At 35.2% G+C, this 24,368-nt stretch overlaps 2 protein-coding genes across 3 annotated transcripts in view; one reads left to right on the forward strand and one right to left on the reverse strand.

Moving 5' to 3' along the window:
* MS3_00005466 (uncharacterized protein) overlaps positions 1-23,068 on the forward strand; it is a 36,435-nt gene extending 13,367 nt beyond the window's left edge. The window contains exons 12-15 of the mRNA XM_051213539.1: positions 7,188-7,281; positions 8,754-8,944; positions 12,964-13,063; positions 19,183-23,068. Of these exons, the coding sequence (XP_051069528.1) occupies positions 7,188-7,281; positions 8,754-8,944; positions 12,964-13,063; positions 19,183-20,972 (2,175 nt within the window). The 3' untranslated portion in view covers positions 20,973-23,068. The remainder of the gene's footprint in view (positions 1-7,187; positions 7,282-8,753; positions 8,945-12,963; positions 13,064-19,182) is intronic.
* An 84-nt stretch (positions 23,069-23,152) lies between these two features.
* Positions 23,153-24,107, reverse strand: MS3_00005467 (uncharacterized protein; the record flags this gene model as incomplete). 2 transcript variants are annotated; one of them, XM_035730330.2, is made up of 6 exons in its annotated part: positions 23,221-23,355; positions 23,390-23,487; positions 23,520-23,606; positions 23,636-23,738; positions 23,778-23,897; positions 23,934-24,107. In XM_035730330.2, 6 exons carry the CDS (start codon positions 24,105-24,107, stop codon positions 23,221-23,223), a joined length of 717 nt encoding a protein of 238 aa, XP_035585625.1. The 2 variants fall into 2 exon arrangements, with proteins under 2 accessions (XP_051069529.1, XP_035585625.1); XM_051213540.1 differs by having other exon boundaries at positions 23,153-23,355; positions 23,390-23,738.
* Between the last annotated feature and the right edge of the window lie 261 nt (positions 24,108-24,368).

The raw sequence follows: 24,368 nt of genomic DNA on the forward strand, positions 1-24,368 counted from the left end.
GTCTCTGATTGTGAACATGAGTGACACGAAACCGACTCTGCCAAAGAGTACCAATTCTCTTAAAGTTACAGTTAAACTTTTCTGACGAGTGCCATGTAGCATGAAACCTAGGTCATGGGTTACCTATCGACTACTACCTCGCATCTCAACATAGTGTTCTTGATATTGGTTCGCTTAGACTAACAGCTATATTGCAACTTGATCGTCAGAATTCAGTGGAGACTAACAAGGACTTGACACACATGACATTGGTCACTACTCAGTGGTCGACCAATTGCAAAATGATTACATAATTTATTGTAAAATATAATGTATCATTTATGATATTCAGACGTACTCTAGGTAAATGTGTAACTGAAGGATCAATCGTCTGTGTTTAGGGTGTTGGTACAATTAAGTTTCGAGATTTTCCATTATCATAGTTTCACATCATGCTAATATTTCTTACTTCAAAAATATCTTTGAAAGGTTAACGGATTATACTTTCTGTACATGAAACCTCCTTTGGAATTGATGACTTCAAATGATGTTTGTCAGTCTTCTGTTTGTTTTCTCTGTTCTTGTTTAACCTTGTCATAGACATTCCTTCAGAGATAATGCTCTCATCGTTTAACTTCTCTTGAGTTGGTCTACCAGGAGATTCAATTATTGACTTATAATGCGCAGATAGCCTAGTCCTGTTTAATGAAGATGCAGAGTCTTTTGATTGTCTTGAGCAATAGTGCTATCCTCTTTGTGATTCATTTTCTCTCTCTAAACCCAAATTCTGTTTGACAACCAAAAGGTGTGTAACCTAAACAGAATTCCACTCCGTATTACTTCCCAGCTATGGAATATGATCTTTGAAAGTAGAAAATATACGTAAGCTGACAGTTTTTAATTACAAATATTTTCGAAACATAACCGGGTAAGCAATGTTAAGGTTGGACGTATGGTACCAGATAAGGATGATAAGTCAACTAGTGAGGTACTAAACCTTCATCATCTAAGGTAGTCAGGGATGTATGATGTATGTCTAACCACCGCTTATCTGGACTCATGATAATGGATAGTGTTGAAGTAAATTGGAAAAAAACTAATAGGGGCTAACACAAGACGTAGAGTAGTTGATGAAGTCACCAACTGTTGAACTAAGTCATGTGAGTAAATGCAGGCTACCTGGTTGGGGCCCGCATGATTATCATAACCAGTGATTAGAGACTTTGGGTGACCTAACTCAACATCACTTTCAATGGCACGAATGTATTTCCTATTTTTCTTTAAATTCTGAGTTTCAAAATTATCTTGTATTTTTTTATTTCATAAATTCATATTTTTTCAAATTATATCCTCCATATCTAATCTTTTCGACTACTTCTAAAACGGTTACTACCCAAACTAATCTGTCATGTCACTGTGCCATATTGGTATGACAACTTAAAGGGATGACCAGGTGTTATGACCTTGGATCGCTTTTACCCCGTGATACTTGTTATGACTTGACCTTGGTCTGTGTAGTCTAAATTATGACCTTGACGCGTTAGGCTGAGTGGCTTAACCTTGAGTCTAATACGCGTGAGTTCGATTGGGGTAGAGAGAACTATTCTAAATCCTGATTGGTTGGCAAGCACACACGTGAAAGAAGACAAGACAGTTGGAACACTAAACTCTGGATTCTCTGAATTCGGATTACTACAAAAATGTACATGAATAAATAAGTGCATATCTTGACCACGACGTAGGATAATTTGGAAAATACAGTTATGCCCGAACAGGGAATTAGGGTAGAAATTATAGTGCAAAATATAATGTTTAAATTACAATATTTTTGGAACAAAAAGGGTATGCTAGTGAATGATACATAGAACGAAAGCTCGTGTTATGTAGAATAAGATAGGGACAAAAATAAATATAAGTGTTTTACAGGTTTTGAATGAAATGCAATAACGTCCCAAGAAAATAGCTTTCGTAATTGTCTGGGCTTCTTAATTCCCCGTTCATAACACCTTCCCCTTTAAAAAAAAAAAAAAAAAAATGGTTAGTTACTATATACAGGTAAGTGCTGAGATATCATCATTGATATCTTCCTTCGGAAACGTATGTTCTCCTCTTTGGGTCTACCTGTAGAATATCTGGTCTTCTGCGTTTCCGTGATGCTTTCCTAATAGGACTTTGTTCAGGTTGCGTGGTCTTCTGAGTCGCTGAGCATTTTATGTCAAAACTGTCCAGAATGATTCTCCACATTGAGTCTAATTTCTCGGTTTTCTGTGAAGTGCCAGCATTTTCCAGTATGTGGTTGACATGGCGTGTCCACTTCTGTCCTTCAACTTCCACCACATACATTACGTTCCCTTGTCTCTTAAGTATGCGTCCACTGGTCCATTGTGGAGGTGAATATCGGAAATCGCGGACGTATACTTTTTGATTTTTCTGGAAAATTCTGCGTTTCGCCCCATGATGGCGATCAAATTGGTTTTCCATCTTTCTGTTTCTTTTTCCGATGTCTCTTTGCTGTGGTTTCATGGCATCGAGGGCAGTTCTTACTTTTCTACCAAACATAATTTCTGCTGGGGACATTTGATTTGGTGTTGATGGGTTTGGAGTTGTTCTGTAGACCAAGAGAAAGTCATCAAGAATCTCCTCTATCTTTCCCTCCCCTTTTGCCTTCAGTAGCGCTCTTTTGAAGGTATCTACAAACCTTTCGGCCTGACCATTCGATTGTGGATGGTACGGAAGTGAACGGACATGTTTGACTCCAAACCTCTTGCAGAAATCTGAGAAGATGGAAGAAATAAACTGAGTGCCGTTATCTGTCACGAGAACATCTGGAACTCCAAAACGGGAGAATAACTGCCGTAGCTTCATGATAGTCTGTTGCGAAGTGATTTGATTTATAGGAAAAATCTCCGGCCATTTTGAATAAGCATCAACACAAACGAGGAAGTACGTACCCTGGAATGGGCCAGCAAAATCAACATGTATACGCGACCAAGGTTCTTCTGGAGATGGCCAGGAATGTAGTTCAGCTTTTCGTGGACACTTAGAAACCTCAGCACATTTTCTGCACGCACGCACGAAATCTTCGATGTGTTCATCGATATTAGGCCAATATACATAACTTCGAGCAATAGCTTTCATTCTTCCAGTACCTGGATGGGCTGTATGCAGTTGTTTCAGGACGAGTGAGCGTAAGTTATACGGAACCACTACGCGATCAGCAACCATTATACAGTCATTGACGATGGATAAAGATTGGCGTCGTTGATAATACTGTTTCAGTTCATGAGATGTTATACGTGGGGGCCAACCACGCTGGATAAATGTAGATAATCGTCTTAAGATAGGATCGCGGCGAGTGTGTTCAGCGATTCGAGCAGCTGTCACTGGAAGAATTTGTCGAAGATGGTTTATGTAAGATACGGACGACAATTGAGAGGAAGCAGAAGACTTTGATGTAGACATAACATTAGAAAGAAGTACATGAGATTCCGAAGTTTCACTAGCGCATACTTTGTCTGAAGTATTCGATTTGGAAATTTTATGAGAAGGCAATGAATCGGCGGTATTTGATTTGACATGGTGAGAACACATAACATTTGAATTGTTTGATTCAGAAAGATCATAAGAACATGTTTCATCAGAAGCATTTAATTCGTTAATATCCAGAGAGGATGATTCGTCGGAGACATTTGATTTAGAAATATCATTAGGGATTTGGATAGAATCATAGGAAACATTTTGAGAACATACCTCATCTAATAATTTATTCAAAGTATCAACATGTGCAATCCAATCTAATCCCAATAGATCTAAATCGTGTCGATTTGTTAGATAACAAACATCTGTAAATTTACTTCCCATAAGTTGAACATTGCATAGGACCTCTCCTGTCAACTTTACTATGTCTCCTGACGCATTTCGGGCGACATGTTCCGTCGGTCGGATGGATGGGCATCCTAACTTGTGCCATGTGTTCTTTGAAATCAACGTGACATCAGAAGCAGTGTCTAACTGAAGTCGTATAAGTTTTCCATTTACTAATAAATTTACAAATTTCCGCCTATTTTTAAATCCAACTTTAAAGGTTGCAAACGTGGTTTTAATCTGACTATTTGATTGTTGCTTTGAATTTTCACTACGATGTTTAGTCTTGCGTTTATTTAACGAACAATGACCTTCTTTGTGGCCAATGCGATGACATTTGCGGCATTTATGATTCTTAAACGGACAGAATTTTGCAAAATGCCATGCTCCGCAGAACCAGCATGGTGATGGGGGGTTGGCAGGTTTTTTCATGCTTGTACAGTTTTGTTTCGATGATTTTATGGATCGGAGCGCATTAATTGAATCAGAACCGGAAGGTTTACCCTTCTGTTGCACCATCGCAGTGTCATGCTTGAGATTAAGTAACCGCTGACATTCGGTTGTGACCATTTGTAATGTCATATTTGGTTCTTGTTCAATGCGTACCAACATTCTGGTACGGACATCTGCATCTTCTTCATTCTTTAGACCACATATGAAAATCAAGCATTTAAATTGGTCCGCTGTGATTTCGTTTATTTTGAAGCGTTCGCACTGTCGATTTACCTTCCCGGCATACGTGAGATAATCGTCCTCTGGAGATTTCGTTATTTGGAAGCATTTATAGCGAGTATTAAATAATGAGGACTGTTCATCGAAAATATCAGATAAAATCTGGACTGTATCTTTGAATGATACATCTCGTGGATTTTGCGGCAAGATAAAATTCACATATTTATTATATTCCTGTGTTCCCAGTCTTCTTAAGAGTAAGCGGACTTTTGCTGCGTCATCAAGATGCGAGCATTCAACGCGGAAAATATCTTCACAGCGGTGAAACCACGAACTGAAAATGACATTAGCTTCAGGATCATACTGGAATTCAGAAATAGAATTTATGATGCTTTCATGCTTATCTGATTGACAAGCTGAGGACGACTGTAATGAGAACATTCGTGCGAATGCATCCAAAAGCTTCGTCTGATTTGCCTCATTTTGTGCTTGCTGCATTTGAAGAATAGTTTTAAGGTCATCCAATGAAACAGGCATTTTGTACTGGATCAATCAATATAGGAAAGAAAAAAAATTCTCCGTCGCCAGTTGTTATGACCTTGGATCGCTTTTACCCCGTGATACTTGTTATGACTTGACCTTGGTCTGTGTAGTCTAAATTATGACCTTGACGCGTTAGGCTGAGTGGCTTAACCTTGAGTCTAATACGCGTGAGTTCGATTGGGGTAGAGAGAACTATTCTAAATCCTGATTGGTTGGCAAGCACACACGTGAAAGAAGACAAGACAGTTGGAACACTAAACTCTGGATTCTCTGAATTCGGATTACTACAAAAATGTACATGAATAAATAAGTGCATATCTTGACCACGACGTAGGATAATTTGGAAAAATACAGTTATGCCCGAACAGGGAATTAGGGTAGAAATTATAGTGCAAAATATAATGTTTAAATTACAATATTTTTGGAACAAAAAAGGGTATGCTAGTGAATGATACATAGAACGAAAGCTCGTGTTATGTAGAATAAGATAGGGACAAAAATAAATATAAGTGTTTTACAGGTTTTGAATGAAATGCAATAACGTCCCAAGAAAATAGCTTTCGTAATTGTCTGGGCTTCTTAATTCCCCGTTCATAACACCAGGTGTCAGGGTCTACGTTGCATATAACTGATTAACTGCCAATTATCTCAAACGATTTTATTCATGAAATTAAAAGATAGTTCATCTAGGTTCATATTCTGATACTTATTCAAAAAACAAATTGTTTCTTCAGTATAATCATATCAATAGTTAATCAAGAATCTTAGGGAAATCATAAAATTCATGATAAAAGTCCCAACAACCTTGAGCAAGTTACTCAGAAAATTAACAAGGAAATGGGAAATGGATTCATTATTTGATCTCTTTGATCCTAATTAGTGCAAATTTGTAAACTAAATTGATCAACAGGCTTTTCTTACTAAAAACTTCAGTAGGTCGGTAACTGTGAGTCTACATTTTGAAACATGTTAAAGTTGGTTTATAACCAGATAGTTTCATCACATGAATTTATTCTTCACTATTACTTTTTTACGAGCTCCCAGACATAAAAAGTAGTCTAGGCGTAGTCTCATTTTTCTTTGCCAATTATCCTGTGCAGTTTAAAACGGAAAAAATTGATCTTTTCAGTCGCAGTAGTTAAAATTAAATAATATCTTTTCTCATCAGTAATATTTTGGTTAAATATTTAAATAATTAAGATCCATTTTTTTCACTGTTTAGTGTTGTATCCTCTTGAGTACTATTGTTTCTCCAACACAGTATTATAGATTTTGATTTATTCAGCTGTCATAATTATTATTAGCAAGAAGCCTAATTAACTAGTAACGGAACATTTCCATCGTTGTGTCCAAGTATATTCAGAATGTTATGATCTCAGCAACTTTCATTATATATATATATATATATATATATATATATATATATATATATATATATATATATATATATATATATATATATATATATATATATATATATATTCAAAGCTTTGGTGGAGTTTTGCTCTCTGAGCTGGATGGTTTGGTAGTGGAACTTCCATCGTTCTGAACGACGTCATCAGCGATAACTTCAAGTTGAAGTGAAGTGTTCGAATTTATCCGCATATGACTCACAGCTTGTCCTGTAGACCTCGACCTTGATTGGTTATTATCAACCTTTAATCTGTCATTATTTACTTTCTTTTGATTGGATCTCCTACCATCTCAGTATATTCAGAGTCATTTGTCAGTAGTTAATTTCCTTTACATATGGAAAAGCTAATCATATACTATAGAGAGAAAGTATGTTAGTTTTAGTCTTATTGAATTCTATACATCAGTTACCCTTGCAGTTTACGCTTACTGTTGATATATATTAAATTGCACAGTTTGCTAATCGTCTAAATATCTTTGTGTTCGATATCCTTATTTTAATTCAATAGGTTCATGTTATCTGGACACATTTCTCTCCAGTTTCTGTTTCTCTTAGTAAAGTGTATTCATATTTTGTTGTTGATTATTCATATTTATGAGTTAACTAACTAAATTGTATATTTTTACTATGAACAACACTACATCATTAATTGTATTGCTTTTCCAAAATTATCTTACATATTATCATTGTTTTCTTCTGTTATTTTGTTTTGAAGTATTTATCTGTATCTCCAGTATTAGCACCATATAAGTGCTCTTTACTGCCACTTTCAAATCATGCTGACTTTGCTCCAGTTGTTCGCAAGTTGTGTAAGTGTTCTTAAATTAGATTTCTAATAATTTCAAATATTAGTCATTCAGTCAGTCATTTAGTAAGCACTAAATGTTGTTTTTTGTTTTATTCTAAGTATTACTATTAAACATAAAAACTCATTATATTTGCGTTGTGCATAACATTCTGAGAAAAAAAATAAGCACTTTGATTATTTTTAATAACATATCGGTTTTTGTTCGACAAATATCTCCATTTATTTGTAGGAACTTCTATAAGTAGTTACTTTGTACATAATAAAGTTACATTTTGTGCCCATCCTTCGTGAATCAACTGCGTTATCTTGATAAGCATGCTCGTGCTTGCTAATTAACCGGGAAACAATTATTCATTGATAACACTGCGAACAGTAGTCAATCAGTCAGCTACAACGTAGGACCAGGCACATATACGCATCGATCCAAGTTGCCATATCTCATCAACACAAAATGAACACCAGATTCATAGAAGTAGTTAACTCAATGGTGGTAACACATAAAAGAAAGATTGCATATAAGGATATAGTACAGGAAGAAATAATTAGTTCGTAGAAAGAAAGGTATGAAGCGATGCTAACCTCATAGTTTGAAGGAAAGCAGAGAGTTTATACACCTACACCATTGTGATCGATTCTGAGCCGTTTCGAAGTCTCCAACCATTGGTTACGATAGTCACGCGAACCTCAACGAAGTAGTCTGCATCTACCAATATGGCTTAGACCAGAATTTAGTGACTTCAAGCACGGATGCCTGCGAACAGTAGTGGAAACAAGTAACAACAATCGATGAGAAAATCGATCAAATCTCAAGTTGTTTAATCTATTTTCTATACATTGTTAATGGAGATTTATGGCTAGTTAACATTCTATGGCTTCCCACACCACATATTTTCCTTATGAATATTGATTTTGTTCTCTTGCATGGCATTTTGGAATAAATTTTACTGCTGCTTTCAGAATTCGTGTGTTACTTTTATGAATGCTGTTTCCTAACTTTTTGTTTGTGAGATAGCATCGCTAAAAATAACATTTATCATTTGTGAGTAACATACTATTATAACTCAACAGTCATTTGTTCAGCTTCGCTCTTTGATTTATTATATTCTGATTGTCGTCTTCTATGTCCCGCTCAAAATCCTATTCCTCAATCAAGTTATTAGTATATTATTTGTAATCAACAGTCACAATATTGTAAACCTTAAAAAGGTCCAAACTTCATTAATCCCAGCTGCATGTATCAAGTCAGGCTAACAGGTACTTTCCTTGCCGATATCGAATCCAGTGTGATGAAGTATCTACATGCGTTGATATTCCCTCACTGAAACCTGTACTGAAGTGATTGCTAAGCCAGCCTCCATGGAATATGTCGCGTTCTCATTTCTCTATTGTTTTGTAAACACTTTGTAAACCTGTGTGAAACACTTCATTCAATTCTCAGTTTCATGTTTTAGTTTATTTTTTGTTTCATTATAGCCTCAGAACTGACCAAATATGCTGTTTCACATCGAGTCGATGAAAGTAGCGGGTCCATTGGACGACGATATGCTCGTACAGATCAAATTGCTATTCCATACGGAATTACTATCGACTTCGACACCTTGAATAAGTCACCTGCTTCAGCAACACTTCGTGAACGTGACAGCATGAAACAAATCAGAGTACCAGTAAGCTCATATTTCTAGACATTTTGTAAGAAATCATTTTCATACTAATTTATAATGCTTTAATTTAGGTTCGTAATTTTTGACATGTTTACTTTTAGAATAACGTAATTTATCATTGTAAATAAGATTAAAATCAAATTTTGTAGTAAATTTCATAATTATAACGTTAATCACTTGGTATTGTTTACTTGAATCTTCCCATTGATGTTTAGGACTACAATTGATCAGTTTCTTATTGGCATATGCGCGTATTGCCTTAATTCACGAGTATTATAAGCAAAGATGAATAGTGGCTAGCAGTGGAATCCAGGGTGGGCGTTTCGTCCCATTTGGGGCTCGTCAGCTGGGCGTACTTGCATCTCAGAGTTCTTGTTCACTCTGATACTCGAACCTAGTACTGTTCACTTCAAACGCTATCGTGTTATCCACTTAGCTACTGAGCCGTGATAGCCAGGTACATATAGCTGAAGAGTCCCAAATAGGACGAAACGGACGTCCTGTATTCCACTGCTAGCCACTATCCATCTGTGCTTTTAACGTTAATCCCCTAAAAGATGTCAGTTGACTACCGTATCGAAGGGATCCATCGATAAATTGAACAATAAAATTATTGTTCTCCTGAAGTTAAATTATCCAGCTAAACTTTTCTGTTTTATTGTAGTGAACGAAAACTCAGGTGGGGAAACCAATTTATTTTTTAATGCGAAATCATACAGTAGCTTAGCAAAATATGGAAATAATACACTCAATACATCATCTGCACACCTTTGTGTTGTGCCTTATATACTTCATTATCCTTCTAATTCCGTTTTTGTCTCGATTGCTCTCCGATTTCCTTCTTGTTCTCTTCATTTCAGTCTTCAGCTGGCAGTCATTACACCTCCGATTACTGTTACATACTACTTATATCTGTCCGTATAAGTATCATACACCACAATATAACTTCAGCTAATATTTATACACTTTGTTGTGAATATCCCAAGTAGATAATCATGCTTTCAGTATTCTAAATGACATTCAAATTGATATCGCAGCTACGCGCCGGTATATCGATCATTTATATACTGTTCAGTTTGTTATGATTTTTTTCGTAAACATACTCTATTCAAGTGAATTATTAGCATGTAGTGCTTTTTCCAGCAATCATTTTAACCAACTTTAGTTGTAAACAGTAAGCAATTTATTATCAGCAGTATTGGTATCAGAATATTTGTATGTATTTCATCACATCGATGCCCTTCTACAAAAATATTTTTTATTATAGATGAATTGTTAAAAATCTAAGTATTCAGTTATTATATCTTTCAGTATTTAACCAATGTTAACGATGCATCAAGATGGGTGATATTGTCAGTGTACTCTCAAATTGCGTATGAATTCTTATTGTAATACTGTATAGAACACTCCATTCTTTTTACTACTTACAGTAGTGTCTAGTGTTTAAAAACTCATTTTGTCTGAAGTCATTCGATATCCTTCTGGCTAAATATTTATAAAAAAGAACACCAAAGCATACAAATTAATCTCATGTGATGGTTTCTTTGTTCTTTTCGGTTATGTGCTTAAAATAACACTTGATTATTTTAACAGCAAAAGATCAATTATTGATTGGTTATGTCTAAATTTACAGATTAATTTATTGTTACTAGTAGTAATGGCATGTGATTTGATTTTCTCAACTGATGTCTGCATATAATAAACCATATATCTCACTTACTTCAGCGTAATATTTATTTTATAACCACTCATGTTTGCCAGTTATAACAAACACTTGCACTGAAAGCAAAACTCCAGGGTATAAATATTTCCGTATATCGCTTAAATTGGCTTTCAATAAATTTGTCAATATTAAATTAGTAGATTTGAATGTTTTTTAATCCTCTACTTTTATTACTTTCAAGTAGTATTGTGATACTTTGGGTGTTTTTTCTCTAATTATGATTTCTTGTCATAAAAGGCTTTTTGAACTACGCTGCTTTGTTGGTAAGAAAAATCTTATTTTTTGTTAAGCAGAAGACCTTGATTTGTAACTCATCTACCAATTAACTTTATATTAGTTGACAGCTTTGAATATTACTGTCAATACCTGACCGTTTAAACTAAAGTAGATGAAGTGTAATTTGAACCTGCAGTCTAGTAGTCGCTAGTCAAATGTTGTAGCAACTGAGCTATCTGTCTTTATCTCTCATAATGTGGCTTAACTTTTGTCAAACCAGTTCTCATGCACACCAAGCTATGTAAAGGTCATCTTGTAATTCAATGCCACCTGTTAATTCTATAGAAGCGTCCAACTACACGTTTGAGATAAGTGTGAAACTGAAGTTCATAAAACAACGATTTGTATAAAGAACATTTCGTTTATTGAGGAATAAACAAATTGTTCACAAACCCCAACTCTTGAGGTATTTGCGCGGTTAACACATCTGTATATCTTGAAGGAAAAGGGTAATTAAAGCATACTGTAGTGTGAATGACAGCTGATAACTGTTTGTAATGTTAACAACAGTATATCAACAACCAAAATGGGAACTTGGAGCAGACAAATGTGAAAACTGTCGCGTTTAAGCAAAGATTCAAGAAGTATACAAGATTGGAAATAAATGTCACAGGGATCGAGAGAGAGTAATTGTGATAATAAATACACTAAATGTGTATGTAATTGCTGTACGATGTTACACAACAATTGAACACGTGATACCGTACGACTAGAAATTATTACAAATACAAATGTTTACTGAATTATAGCAAGTAGTAAAAGCAATACACAGAAACATGTTTGACGAGAATAGGATAGGGACAAAAGGTGCAAATGAACTTGACACTATCTATTATATTACCTTGATCATCAGTATTGAATCTTCTATTTGTTTGATGAGATGTTCACGAATTTAAAATCTGAGATGAAATTTCTGTGAAAATTTTAATGTCACATGTTATTTCGCGATGAGGATTTTATACTCATTGCTAATATGTCTTTTTTGCGAAGTACTTGCTCTCTTTGGGTTCTCTTTTCACACACGAGTAGATTTGATAACTAAAATCGACCTTAGAAGTAGTAGTGTTATTTGTAAAATGCATAGATTATATCTTTCCATGATTCAAAGATCGTAACATGAAAATGTAATGATCAAGTGTACGTAGCATTGATGTACTAAAAATACCTTAAATTTTGGTATCATATATTTTGGATCTATCAGTCAATGATGCGATTTTGAAACATGGGTTTCTGCACCTTAAATACGTTTTAACTATATTTCCTCGTTAGTTCCATACCATTATTTCATATACTGAAACCGGGACTTAATATCAAAAGCGGATAACATTAATTCACATTTTTTGGTTCATCACGACTCCGTGTATATAAACGATTATATTTCACCATACATACAAGCGGAACGTCTTCCGTCCCCTAAGATGTGAGACTCCATATAAAAGCGGGTAAGCGCGCTAAAGCACTATTGCAAAGCAAAGTATTTAAGGTTGGAAAATGTATTTAGGTTATAAATATTTGTTGACAGATGTATTTTCACCATTTTTTGGTACCGCGAAGTCGTCCAATGTCGCGTATTAATAATAAACATATGGTGTATGGCATAGCATTTTAATTTCTCGGTCAGAAATTTGAGGTTCGTGGGTCTTCTGTTGTACATATCGAGTGACCATATATTCGTACACATGAAACTGATTGAAGACATATTATGAATTAACTGAAGCCTCCAAATCTCGATTCACCGCCCATCGACCTAACTGGTTGAGGGAGTTAATAATAAGAGATTATTCAATGGAATTGTCCCTCTGGAAGTTCTAGAGTACAGTCTTAATAACTTAAAATAGAATTTTACTTTTATAAATTGTTACTGATCACTGTTTTTCATTACTGTCAGTCTCTTCAATACTTTTATTTCGATCAAGGGTGAAAAATTTTATCATGTGTTCAACTCTCAAAGGAAGTTACATTTTTTGACTTTCATTGTCTCCATTTCTATTTGATTCTTTGATTTTCGTTTTATTTTCCATAGTTGGATGAACTGCCTTCTTTGATGTTCGATATTGCCAGTGGCAATAAGTCTTGGGACGATGCACGAGCAAAGTATCCAGCATTTGAACAACAAGAAACGGGTAAACGATAAATCCTGTTTCATGTTTACTTGTAAATGTTTGTAATACTTTATTACTTACATAAAATCTTTATGCTACTTGAATATACTGACTTGTTTTTTTTACTCCATGGCATGGTGTACGTTTGTGTTTAGGCTTGTGTTTTGAAAATCATAGAATCTCCGATTTCAGTGTCTTTTTAATATTATAACAACTGTTTCTAATCTGCTTTGAATTATTCGCTGCTTACTAACAAAAAATTGCTGTATATTCGTTGTCAGTGATGTTATGTTGTGTACACTCTTACTACTAATTGTCGTACAAGTTCATATTTTGTCTGCAGTCATTCATTTCTACGCATGTTCGTTAGATAATTTCCGTCAACTGATATTTTCTAATCTTATTACAAGCAAACAGCGAACTTGCAGTTTTTCCTCACTCTATCCACCTTCAGGGAATTAAGAAAATCTTTACATTGCAATAAACTTCTTAAAATATCTTAATCAACACCTTACTATTTAATTGATAATTATGCATGATACTAACTTTGTTAAGCAATACATCAACAATCTTAACAAAACTATTATGGTTGAACAGTTACTTTATGAGTGACCTACATTTGGTAAATCCGTCCTACTAATGTGATAATTACTACAGCCCAATCAGTGGTGTATATTCAGCAGTTTAGTGTATATTGCTTATAGTATTATGGATGTGTTTACTAAATGTTTAGAGGCCGCAAATTCATACTATAAATCAATTCCCCTATTTCGCTCTCTTATAGTATATAAATTAGTTTTTCTGTCAAGGAAAATATAATTATTGTGGCGTATACTGAAAATTCAATTTTTAAAATCGTATTGTGTTCAAAAGTGATGCTGAAATTATCAAAAGCAATCGTTACTAACTCTAGCGTTTGCGAACTACTGAAGTTCTAGCGAGCTTCAGGAACTTATTCAATCGGACCCTCGATTTATGTAGCTTCGTCTTAACTGTCAATTTACTATTATTTAGGAAGTCTCGAACAGTTAAAAATCTAGCTCTTTAATCCGTGAATTTGTGTTGTCCTGAACCCTCATTTACTAAAATCAAGAATAAATAGTTGTTGTAGTGAATCTAGTCACTTACGTTTTCATGTTCAGTCAATCCTATAGCTATGTGAAGATTAAGTAAACAGTTCTCGTGAAATTGTTAATATAGCCATAACGTTGATTCCAGAATAAAACCTCTTGTAATTCGTTCGGCCATTCCCATCGAAACCTACAAAGTTCTGTACTTATGTAGTCGTCTTTTAGCAGATTTATTCATTTCACTCACTGAACATCGCATTTTTTAAAAAGCTAGGCTTAAAGTCAGTGCGCAGGTAAAAAAAAGGTTTATTGTTGTTCTCAATAAACTTTACTCAGCGTACTCCAGAAGTTAGTAATCCAGACTAATCTTATGTTAATAAGCTCACGTTATGCAGAAAGATAGAAACCTAGTGTTAACCTTGATGAATTACGTATTTAATCTCCTAAAGCTTTAAACTGATAACTGTTCCACTCTTGACTGATACTTCAGAACAGAGAACAAGGGAAATTCGTCCATACTTCAAACTGTGAAGACTCATTCATCAGATTTCAACCCTTTATTAAATCTTGGAACATGTATTTGTCATCCTCGCTATTTACCTATCCTAACGTAGGATAGATGTTTTATTCTGCTGAAGGTTTGTTGGTATATGACTAAATTATTATCAGGTGCATATCACGTTTCGATCGGCGAAGTCTAAACTCAGTCCTATAAGAATTTTATAGGATTATCATCCAACTTGACATTTCGTTTCTTTCACCTAAAATGTTCACTGTTAATATCTTTTTCTCTTATACATTCACTGAATTACGTGCGTATGATCTTCCTGACATTTACTCTAACCTAACCAAAATACATATCTGTTTGAACGATGTTTGTAGTTCTCTGAATAAGTTGTGGTCAATCCATCAGATTTGAGTTTATCCTTTGAGAAATGGTCGAATGCACTGACCACTTTACCTATCCTCAAAGCCTCAGCAAACTGGTGAATTTGGTTTATGACAAGACCGCATATTTCAAGAAAGCTTGATTACCGTTTGTTTCGACTTCTAACTGACAGTAAGCCTGTCAACCCTGTTGTTGTAAATTTTGACGTGATTGATAAGCTACGAAAATCCCTATATTTTCGAACAGTGAATTAGACAAACAAGAGGTCAAATAAGCAATCACAAGTAATTTTATGATTCTGTTCCATATTCCATGATGTCATAAGTAAAATATCATAACTTATAGATCTTAGTAAATAAATAACTGTGGACTTTAGTAAGAAGTATAACCATAACTGATCAATCAAAAGGGAATCGGTAATCATAGTTAGATATGAAAGCTGTTTCACAAACACATTTGAGAGGTTTTGTCAATGGGATATAGATTGAATTAAAACATGTTCCGCGCAAGGTTGTGAGGGGGCACACTGATTGGCTATTTCCTAACCACTCAGTGCTAACAAAGACTTGGAGAAGACTCTAGAATCTTATATAAAGATTATAAATACGCTACATTTTTCTTATTGTGATTCCTACTTCCCTCCAATCTTTTTATTTGGAATATAATTACATTCCTGTCCAACCGTTTTCTGATTTGGGGACTTGTCGAATGAAGTAGCGTCCAAGAATACCAAGTAGTAAGAGTAACTGGGTCATAATAAGAGAAATTTTAACAGGTTTAGAAACTAATCTATCGAATAATAACTGTTTCATATTTTTTGTTTTTTCATCTCTCAGAGTATATTCATTAACTTGAGGTGATAGTTAACTGTTTGGGATAATTAAATATTGTTGAAGTTAGACAGTTTGTTCTGTATGAAGACTTTAGTCAGTTTTTTGCAACTGAAGGATATCCACAATATTTAAGCCATTTCCTAGTTCATGATATCCTTTTAACTGAGGTTGAACCAGATTAGGGGAACTGTCAAATTCATAAACTATCGATATATTATGTGGACTATCAGAGTAGGGTCTTTAACGTATTACAAAGCAGTGGTTGGAAATCCTAACTTGAAATAAACCTCAATGTGAGAGATAGGCTTATGCATTCTTTCTAATATAACTTCAACCGTTCTATCGATATCTGCTTTCATTGTTTTCTTGATTTATCTTATTAGTCGTATGCGTTATTGCAACATGTATCAGGTTAATAGTATATCCTTTTGTGTGATTCCAAACGTCTATCTAATTCTTTTCGTTTGCTACTGCATCATATTTTAGTTCTTGCCATATTTAACACTGTTGAATATTCCAAAGCTTTCAGTGTACTGTGTATGTTGACTGAAACAATAACTTTTTTAGCTTTCGTTTACTGCATTGGTTTCAAAATTCTCTCTAGTTCGTCAATACCCAGTTCTTTTGTATTAAAATATGTAATTGTGTAATTACAGTTTTACTGTTATCTCATTATGGTTGGAAGTTAACATTTATCTCTAGTAATCTTCACCTGGCGTATTTTCATGTTCCTTTTAACCAGTCTTTTAATAAACTTTCGGTTGTCCCGTTTTCTTCTGATCGCTCCCATACAGTTAGTTTACTGCAGATAGTACTATTAAATTCACCAAAATAGCTTGTTCTAGTTTCTAATCATCATTCACTTTATCCCAAAATGAACTGATTATCATATTCTCTTTATTCGGTTGGCTTTTGGAGTTGGTTTAAATTGATCCTAATTAACTATACTAGGATTCCTGACGAATAATCACTTTAGTGGTAGCTTGATTGTTAAAGTATTCGATCCTCGATCAGAAAGGCATATTTGAACTCTTTCTTACCAACTATGGTTTAATCAGTTGACCTGTTTCACCAACCCTCCCTCATTCAAAGCTGAATATATTAAACTTCACTTGACAAATGGATTACACCAGTTAATCAATTTGACCACAGACCTTTCGTTAACAGATTTTCACCAGTTCTGCAATAGTCATTGATGATAACACGTACAAAAAAAACCGTCTGTTTTCCTACCAATTATTATTTTTAAAATCAGTGAGAGTATGCTATTTCACATCTGTAAAGCGCAATTTCTAGAGGTGGGAAGTGCATGTAGGTCACTGGTATTTATTCATAGGTGTGCATGCAGCATCGCTTATGTATAACGGGTGTCCAATTAGCATTATTTAAAAAAGTGAGAACTTTTCAGCTAGTTTTATTTAGTCGATTAGGTCGTAAAGATAAATCGCTTACCTTATATAAGTCATACTGATTACTTTATATATGCACACACGCGGTACTTGATTACGTCTATTTCAGGAAAAGATACAGACTTACGATGTCTCTAAATGTATATCTAAGTTTTAATGAAGCTTGTAAGCTTCTTTAGTAAAGTTGGAAGCTTATGAAATCCCTGGTTAGAAATAAATAGTGCATGGCTCAGAATAGATTACAGAGATACGAATGCTTTGATGCTTTATCTTGAGCATCTTGTTTATTTTACGTTTGCGAGTTTTGTCAGTGTTAATATAATTCTATTTTTGCTGATTTTCTGTGCGTCTGCAAAACCCAGCAACTAGAACTAATAAATTTGTATGCACAACTTCACTTTTTGTCCTGCACTTAACTCGGAGCAATGAAGATTTCACCTTTCTTTTGACAGTAGACTTTAAAGGTTTGGCATTTTTGGGACTATTGTTGTTTCTTTGTGTATGTTGTACACTTATTCTGTTATTTGCTGTTTTCTTATTAAGCTAATGTATTTTTTACTTGGCTTCCGAATTCGTGACCTGGATCCTCGAAAGCTTTTTAGACAGGTCCACGTGTATTATTTCAATCTGCACCGGTAAATTGGTTGGTTACTAAAGTTTTATATTCCCGAGTATCGTTAGTGACAAGTCTTCAGGATGAAACTATGTAGTCTTGAAGTCAAGTCGGAAGTGGTTCCAGAAGAAACTGTTTTCTAAACTTTAACAAAACAATGTATTAATTAGGCAGAGACTTTCCCTATTTACTTAGTTTTCAATAAAATTACTTTCCATTTCCATGAACCAAAGTGGAGTGAATTGTACTCTTATGCTGAGAAACTCAACGGTTCTGCCTATTCTCTTAGTATTAGTAAGGATTCTGACTCCTTTCATTATGAGGTGAGTTATTGAGTTTCGTCAGCAGCGGTCATTTTAGTGGATGTTCGAAATCTATGTGTACTTTTGATAAATTTAAAGCACAAATCAGAAATGTCACTCACATATAAACACCTTTCTTCACCGCGGTTGCTGTTTTTAATCCTTCATGAATGACTGTAAGTACATAACTTGATGATCACATTTAGCTTAAGTGAAATTCACTGAAAACCGGATGAAACTTGATAGACTGTTTATCCATAAGTGTTAACTCGATAATGCTGGTTTCGTTCGAAATTACTACCAAAAAACTGCAGAAACCTTGAGAAACAGGGCTCCGGCCTGTCACCCATATCATTTTGGATTACTTTAGTAGTAGTTGATTGTTTGATTCTAATAAATCAGATTTCGATATTATTTCTTCTTATCACTGATCACCATTATCTCATGTGTCATTCACAGTTAAAGTGGCTTCGTCCGCCAGGCAAGCGGATTTTTCATTATACGAATACCTTACAAAACTTTAAGTGTGAGTTCTAGTCAGAATACCAACCCAGCTACAGTTTTCCAAGACGGGAAATTATATAACCACGATCTTTAATTTGAGTAAATTTTATTTCCTTCTTTTGAATGAGCAATAATTGGCATTAATTTGTAATGCTGACAGTATATTTGTTTTCTGTCAAGGCGAACAATATGGTAATATCCTTCTCTGTTGTGCTAATACCGAAAATCATTTCAGGAATATGTAGATTTTATGTAATTAGGTTGATCGAAGATGCCAATAATGTGTTCACTTCCAGGCTTATTTGTATTATGGGAAGCAGTATAATATATATTTTGTTTGAAGACTAATGATACCTATCAATTGGTTCAGAACAAAACAGTATGTAGCATAGCTTCCAGCTACAATCCCAATTAATGAACATCGACTAGACCTAGCCAAAACTTAGTAAGGTAAGTTTAAGTATTATCTTTTCTAATGTCCTACTGGTCCTGGTATATGTACCTGTTTTTGTTGTTTCAGCTCAAAAGAAGGAAACAGCAGAATCTTCATCAAATGACCATTCATTAGATTTGATAACCGAACGTATCGATTTAGGTGAGATAAGCAACTCAGTAAAAGAGCAAAAAAATATCACTAAAACACACCAACACACTACTCCTGTGCACGGAGAACAGACTGTTGAATCTAAAGAAACTCATGCTAGTCGATTTGGGAAGAAAGCTCTTAATTGGACAGACTGTGGTAAAACCATTCGGAAACGTTATAAAGAGCAAGAGGAACGAGAAAAATCGCTCACTGGGCAAAACATGTTGACACATCCTAGCGTATCAACTGATCTCTTGCGGAACACAGAAACTGGGGGTATTATCTCGGGTTACGACGCTGATCATGAAGATAATACTTGTGGCTTCAATAAATCATCTCGTATTCACCCCCAAGATTCTAGTGCTCATTGCTCTGATCTTTCCCAGTCGACGAACTGTCCGAAATCTCCTAGTAATGTGCCATCTGTCAAAAAATCATTCGCCACCGATAAAAATCATACAAAACTTGACATTTCTTCTGAATACCCGCCACTTTCATCAAATGGTAAGTCGAAAGAGAAACTCCCATACCATGGCGTTTTTGTTGGAGATGGGTGGCCCAACGACAAAAAAGTAGATCCAGAGCCGAAAACTAATAATCCTAACCCCTCTGTCTCAAAACACAATTATGCAGCAGACGAATCTCAACTGTCTTCAAATTTAGCGTCTCATAATACTCAGAAGTATAAAAGTGAAAGTATATTCGACAAAAATTGCTCGGAATGGGTTTCTACTTTGGCCAAGCTAGATCAACCACAGTTTGAAGTTGAAATGAGTCAGTTTTTTTATGGACACTCAACTAGAGTAAGAACAGAACACATCACAACTAGTAAGTGCACTTCGAAAAGCAGTCAACCTGTTGTCTCTCAGTCTAATAAATTATCTTACCATGGACTTTTTGTGGGTGAAGGATGGCCTATTATCGAACCCGATAAGAAGGGAAAATCCGAAACTAGAAATATTGATTTGGAAGAAATATGGCAGAATGAGAAGGATAATCTAACTATCAAGATAGCAGAAAAGGCGAACAAATGTGATTGGAATTCAGTTGTCTCTCAGATTCCAGAGAGTCTTATAGATTCAGAACAAAATCAACTTAATCAAATCGATCTGACTGACTTTAATGCTTTCGGTACTCCTAAACAAGTTTCAGATACTCAATTGGTTTCAGTTCTACAGGACCTTGGACCCGATCCACACGATGAACTGCCATCAAATGACCAAGAAAAAACTAAAACCCCTAATATATTAGAACAGTGTACTAATTTGGGAACAGTGACATTCAAGCAGTCTAACAAGACGGAAGATCGATATAACGCTCACTTGTTAGTGGAACCTGTTTCTAAGGAGAACATCCTAAACAAAAGTAATATGCAAAATGATGTTAAGGATGATTCGGAGTTATTTTCCAGCAGTTCACCTACGATTTTAAACCATATGAAATCAGATACAAAACAAACTAAATTAGAGGCAAAAGCTACCGAACTAGATTCATGTGTGCACAAAGCTGACAAATCCGATGAGCCTATCATAAATGAAGTCAGCCAGAATAAACCGACCCCAGAATGTCAGTCATCAGCAAGTCTAGTGAACCCCGAAATCCTCCATGATAAAAATGAATCTCCCATTGTTAGTAATGGCCCTAAACAAACAGAAATCACTTCGCCTAAAGATAAAGCAAAAAAGCATAAGAACAGACATAAGAAAAAGAAGAAAATTGCTTAAACTCATACATACCACTCTATAGTCTCAACCAACTTTAATTTCATTTTGTTCATTTACAGTGTGATTTTATTTTAACTTTGAAAATGTTTTACTTGCCTCTTATTGCCTAAAATAATAAAAATGATGTAATAATCTACAAACAACGTATACGCAAGTGTTTAGTGATATACCTTATTACTGTGTGCTTTTATTTATCACAAAACTGTATAAAATGGATAGAGAAGTCAATCCATTCTACTTTCTTACTTTCGCATTGGCGAATCTTGATGAATGTAGCCAGAAATTGATTTAATAACCTACGGACGTTTTGGTACTTTAGATAAATCAACGTATCTACCAGGTACTTGGGTATGAGTCTTATTTGATACTTGAGGGCTGATGATACTACCCGGTCAGGCAGAACGGGGTTCAAACCAGGGACTTAGTGGTTAGGATTTGAACCTCTTAACCATTACGCCTCTGCTCGCAACGTTGCCACGTTATGTCTAAAAAACCTCATGGTAGTATTTTACGGCTGTAATAATCTTACCGAATTCGTCTGAAAACTATAGTAATACAAACCTTGAAAGCAGTGGATCCAGGAACTATAAAATTTACTACTGAAAGTCTCATTTAACGAGTTTGTAGTAGCTACGCAGTCCTGAATGGAACGCGTTTACCTTGTGCTTTGTCCATCCAGAAACACTAGCTCTGAAACAAGTGGACACTTAGTGCATGAGTGTGTGATTTCAAAACAGATAGTGGTACTAAAATGACTTGCAACTAGAATGTGCTGCCGGGTTGAGTCAATTATGACCATATAATAATTATCTAAATTTTGCATTGACATTTGATTTGTAGTGATTAGACTTCATTTATTTTAACACACAGATATTGATACAAGGAAGCACCAAATACATATGCGCCACACAGATCTCATTTGATATGTGTGAGGGCTGTGATACTGCCTGGGTACCCAAACCGAAGCAGGTAGAATACTTACAATGTAATATTTTAAGTTGACCTGAAAGGTAGAAACTGATAACAGAATATTATCGATGCATTGTATTTACTCATCTCGTTGACAACATATAATTCAGAATAAACAGATCCCAGTAGTTTGATGTGCCGTTACTCCTATGAATTTGGAGGCCGAAACAATAGAGTGCAGGTTAAGCAATATCAAGGCTAAGAAGTAAATTTTAGGTTTTCTGATATTCACATAGCACTCAGATATAAAGTGTTCGAATAACCAAACTATGATGTACATTGCTTACGTACATCGATAACTATGGATATGTTCCATATGTTTAGGCAGTAGTCATGGCATATCATGCGAAATAAGATTAGTAAGCTGCGACAAAACTATATGATAATACAATGTAAATACTTCGTTGGCATGTTAGAGGTTAAGAAATAATAAAAGTTATATATATATTCCTAGTATTCCATAACATTTTTATATTCAGAAGCAACGACTAGGTGATTCAGTGAACTACTACAGAATCTAATAAATAATGTTACTTGGGTTCAACCTAATCGTCGTCGTTGTGAAGTTCGGTAGATTCAAACTATTTCAAGACTAAATCAAGGCCTTAATCTTACATTGTCTTTCAAAATACCGGGTTATGAATGCTATCAAGTTTAAGGCACAAATCTCTAAGTGTATTCATGAGACGACAGAGTTAAAGTCCATTTTTACGTGCTTTGAATGTATGCGGTCTGTCAAGTACATGTGAGTCAACAGACGCTTGACTGCATACAAATGTTTACTTGACTGTAATATAACTAATCTGTACATTATCACACCAGACCGAAGGGTACATTCGAAATCACAGACCGTCACCTGGGACTGCGTGATCACTCACAAATACGTTATTCTCAAACATTCAAACAAAATTCAGGCCCATATGCGTTTAGAAACCTAGCAAAAATGACTCCCGGTAATTTATATAAGCAAGAGTGCTGCTCCTATACTCAAATCAAGCCTGCACAGAAATTAGTGGTATTTCCTAAGGTTTTAGCATCGAGAGCGGCCTAGTTAAACAGATCTCTGAGTAGAAATTATTAAGACATATATCAGAGAAACCCTTATCAGACTGAACAAATGAAATCTTCACTAGACAAAAGAATGTCAAATATTTCTACGGATGACAAGTTAGCTAGAATCTACATACGTCTCATGAAAAATCTGTACACCCATCCACTTGACCAAATTATATTTACGAATGTACATAAATACAAAAAGTAGGAGATTATTCACACTAGTTTATTCTACAGCATCATCGTTGGTTACCGAAAACGGAGTCTCCACAGGAATGTGTCCACAATTTGCTATTTTGATGCTCTTAACAGGTCTATCTCTCGAATCCGTCGTTTCATTTTCAATCTGTCTAACAATATTCTGCAAGGTAATAACAAGACTAAAACCAACTAACCATTCCTTCTACAACCTTTCCGAAAACAACATGTTTTCCATCTAACCATGATGTCTTTACGGTCGTAATGAAGAACTGACTTCCATTTGAGTCAGGACCTGCAACAGTAATTTTAAGCGAGTAAACTTACCAGCATTTGCCATTGACAACCACCCTGCTCCGACATGTCTCAATTTAAAGTTTTCATCAGGGAACCTATCACCATATATACTAAAACCTGGGAAAATTAATAAACCCGAAGATTACCTCCAGTCCCATCGTGGTTTGTGAAGTCTCCACCTTGTATCATGAATGACTTAATGACACGATGAAAACCGCTTCCTTTGTATGAAGCAGTTCGACCATCCTTCTAAATTCGAAGACGTAACAATACCAAGCCTTTCCCTACCAGTTGAGTGCCAATTGCAATTTGCTTGAAGTTTTCAACTGTCTTAGGCACTGTTTTACCAAACAATCCGATAATTATTCGACCAAGTGGCTTATGATCGACTTCAATATCGAAGAACACCTGGAGTTCGAAATATTCCGAATTTTCAAACCTTACTTTGTCAGTAACTCTAGGTCCATTTGCTTCACTGAGAATAAGGCCGAAACATAAAATAGACGTCAATAATAACGCGCACAGCAGTTTTAAAACAGCCATTAACCTCGCTTTACGACTAGTCGGATTGCCGCGTACACAGAAATACAGATATAGCGCTATTCGACGCGGATGCATACAAACAATGACAGGTTCAAAGTGATTCTTTTACTTGTTTTTAGGCACACCTTCGTAAGTATCTGGTCTTTTGAATGAGTCAGATGACCATAGATGCATTTCTTCCGGAAACAAATACTTTTCGACGCTATAGACATTAATACCGTCCTTAATGATTTTATTGGAAATAGCTGTGAGTCTCAGTATACCTGTTTGCCCATGACTTCGAACTAGGAACCTAGATGAAAGGAAGAAGTAGGATGAATCAGTACCGAAATAATC

The sequence above is a fragment of the Schistosoma haematobium genome, chromosome 3 (genome assembly GCF_000699445.3).
Source record: "Schistosoma haematobium chromosome 3, whole genome shotgun sequence".
Lineage (NCBI taxonomy): Eukaryota > Metazoa > Platyhelminthes > Trematoda > Strigeidida > Schistosomatidae > Schistosoma > Schistosoma haematobium.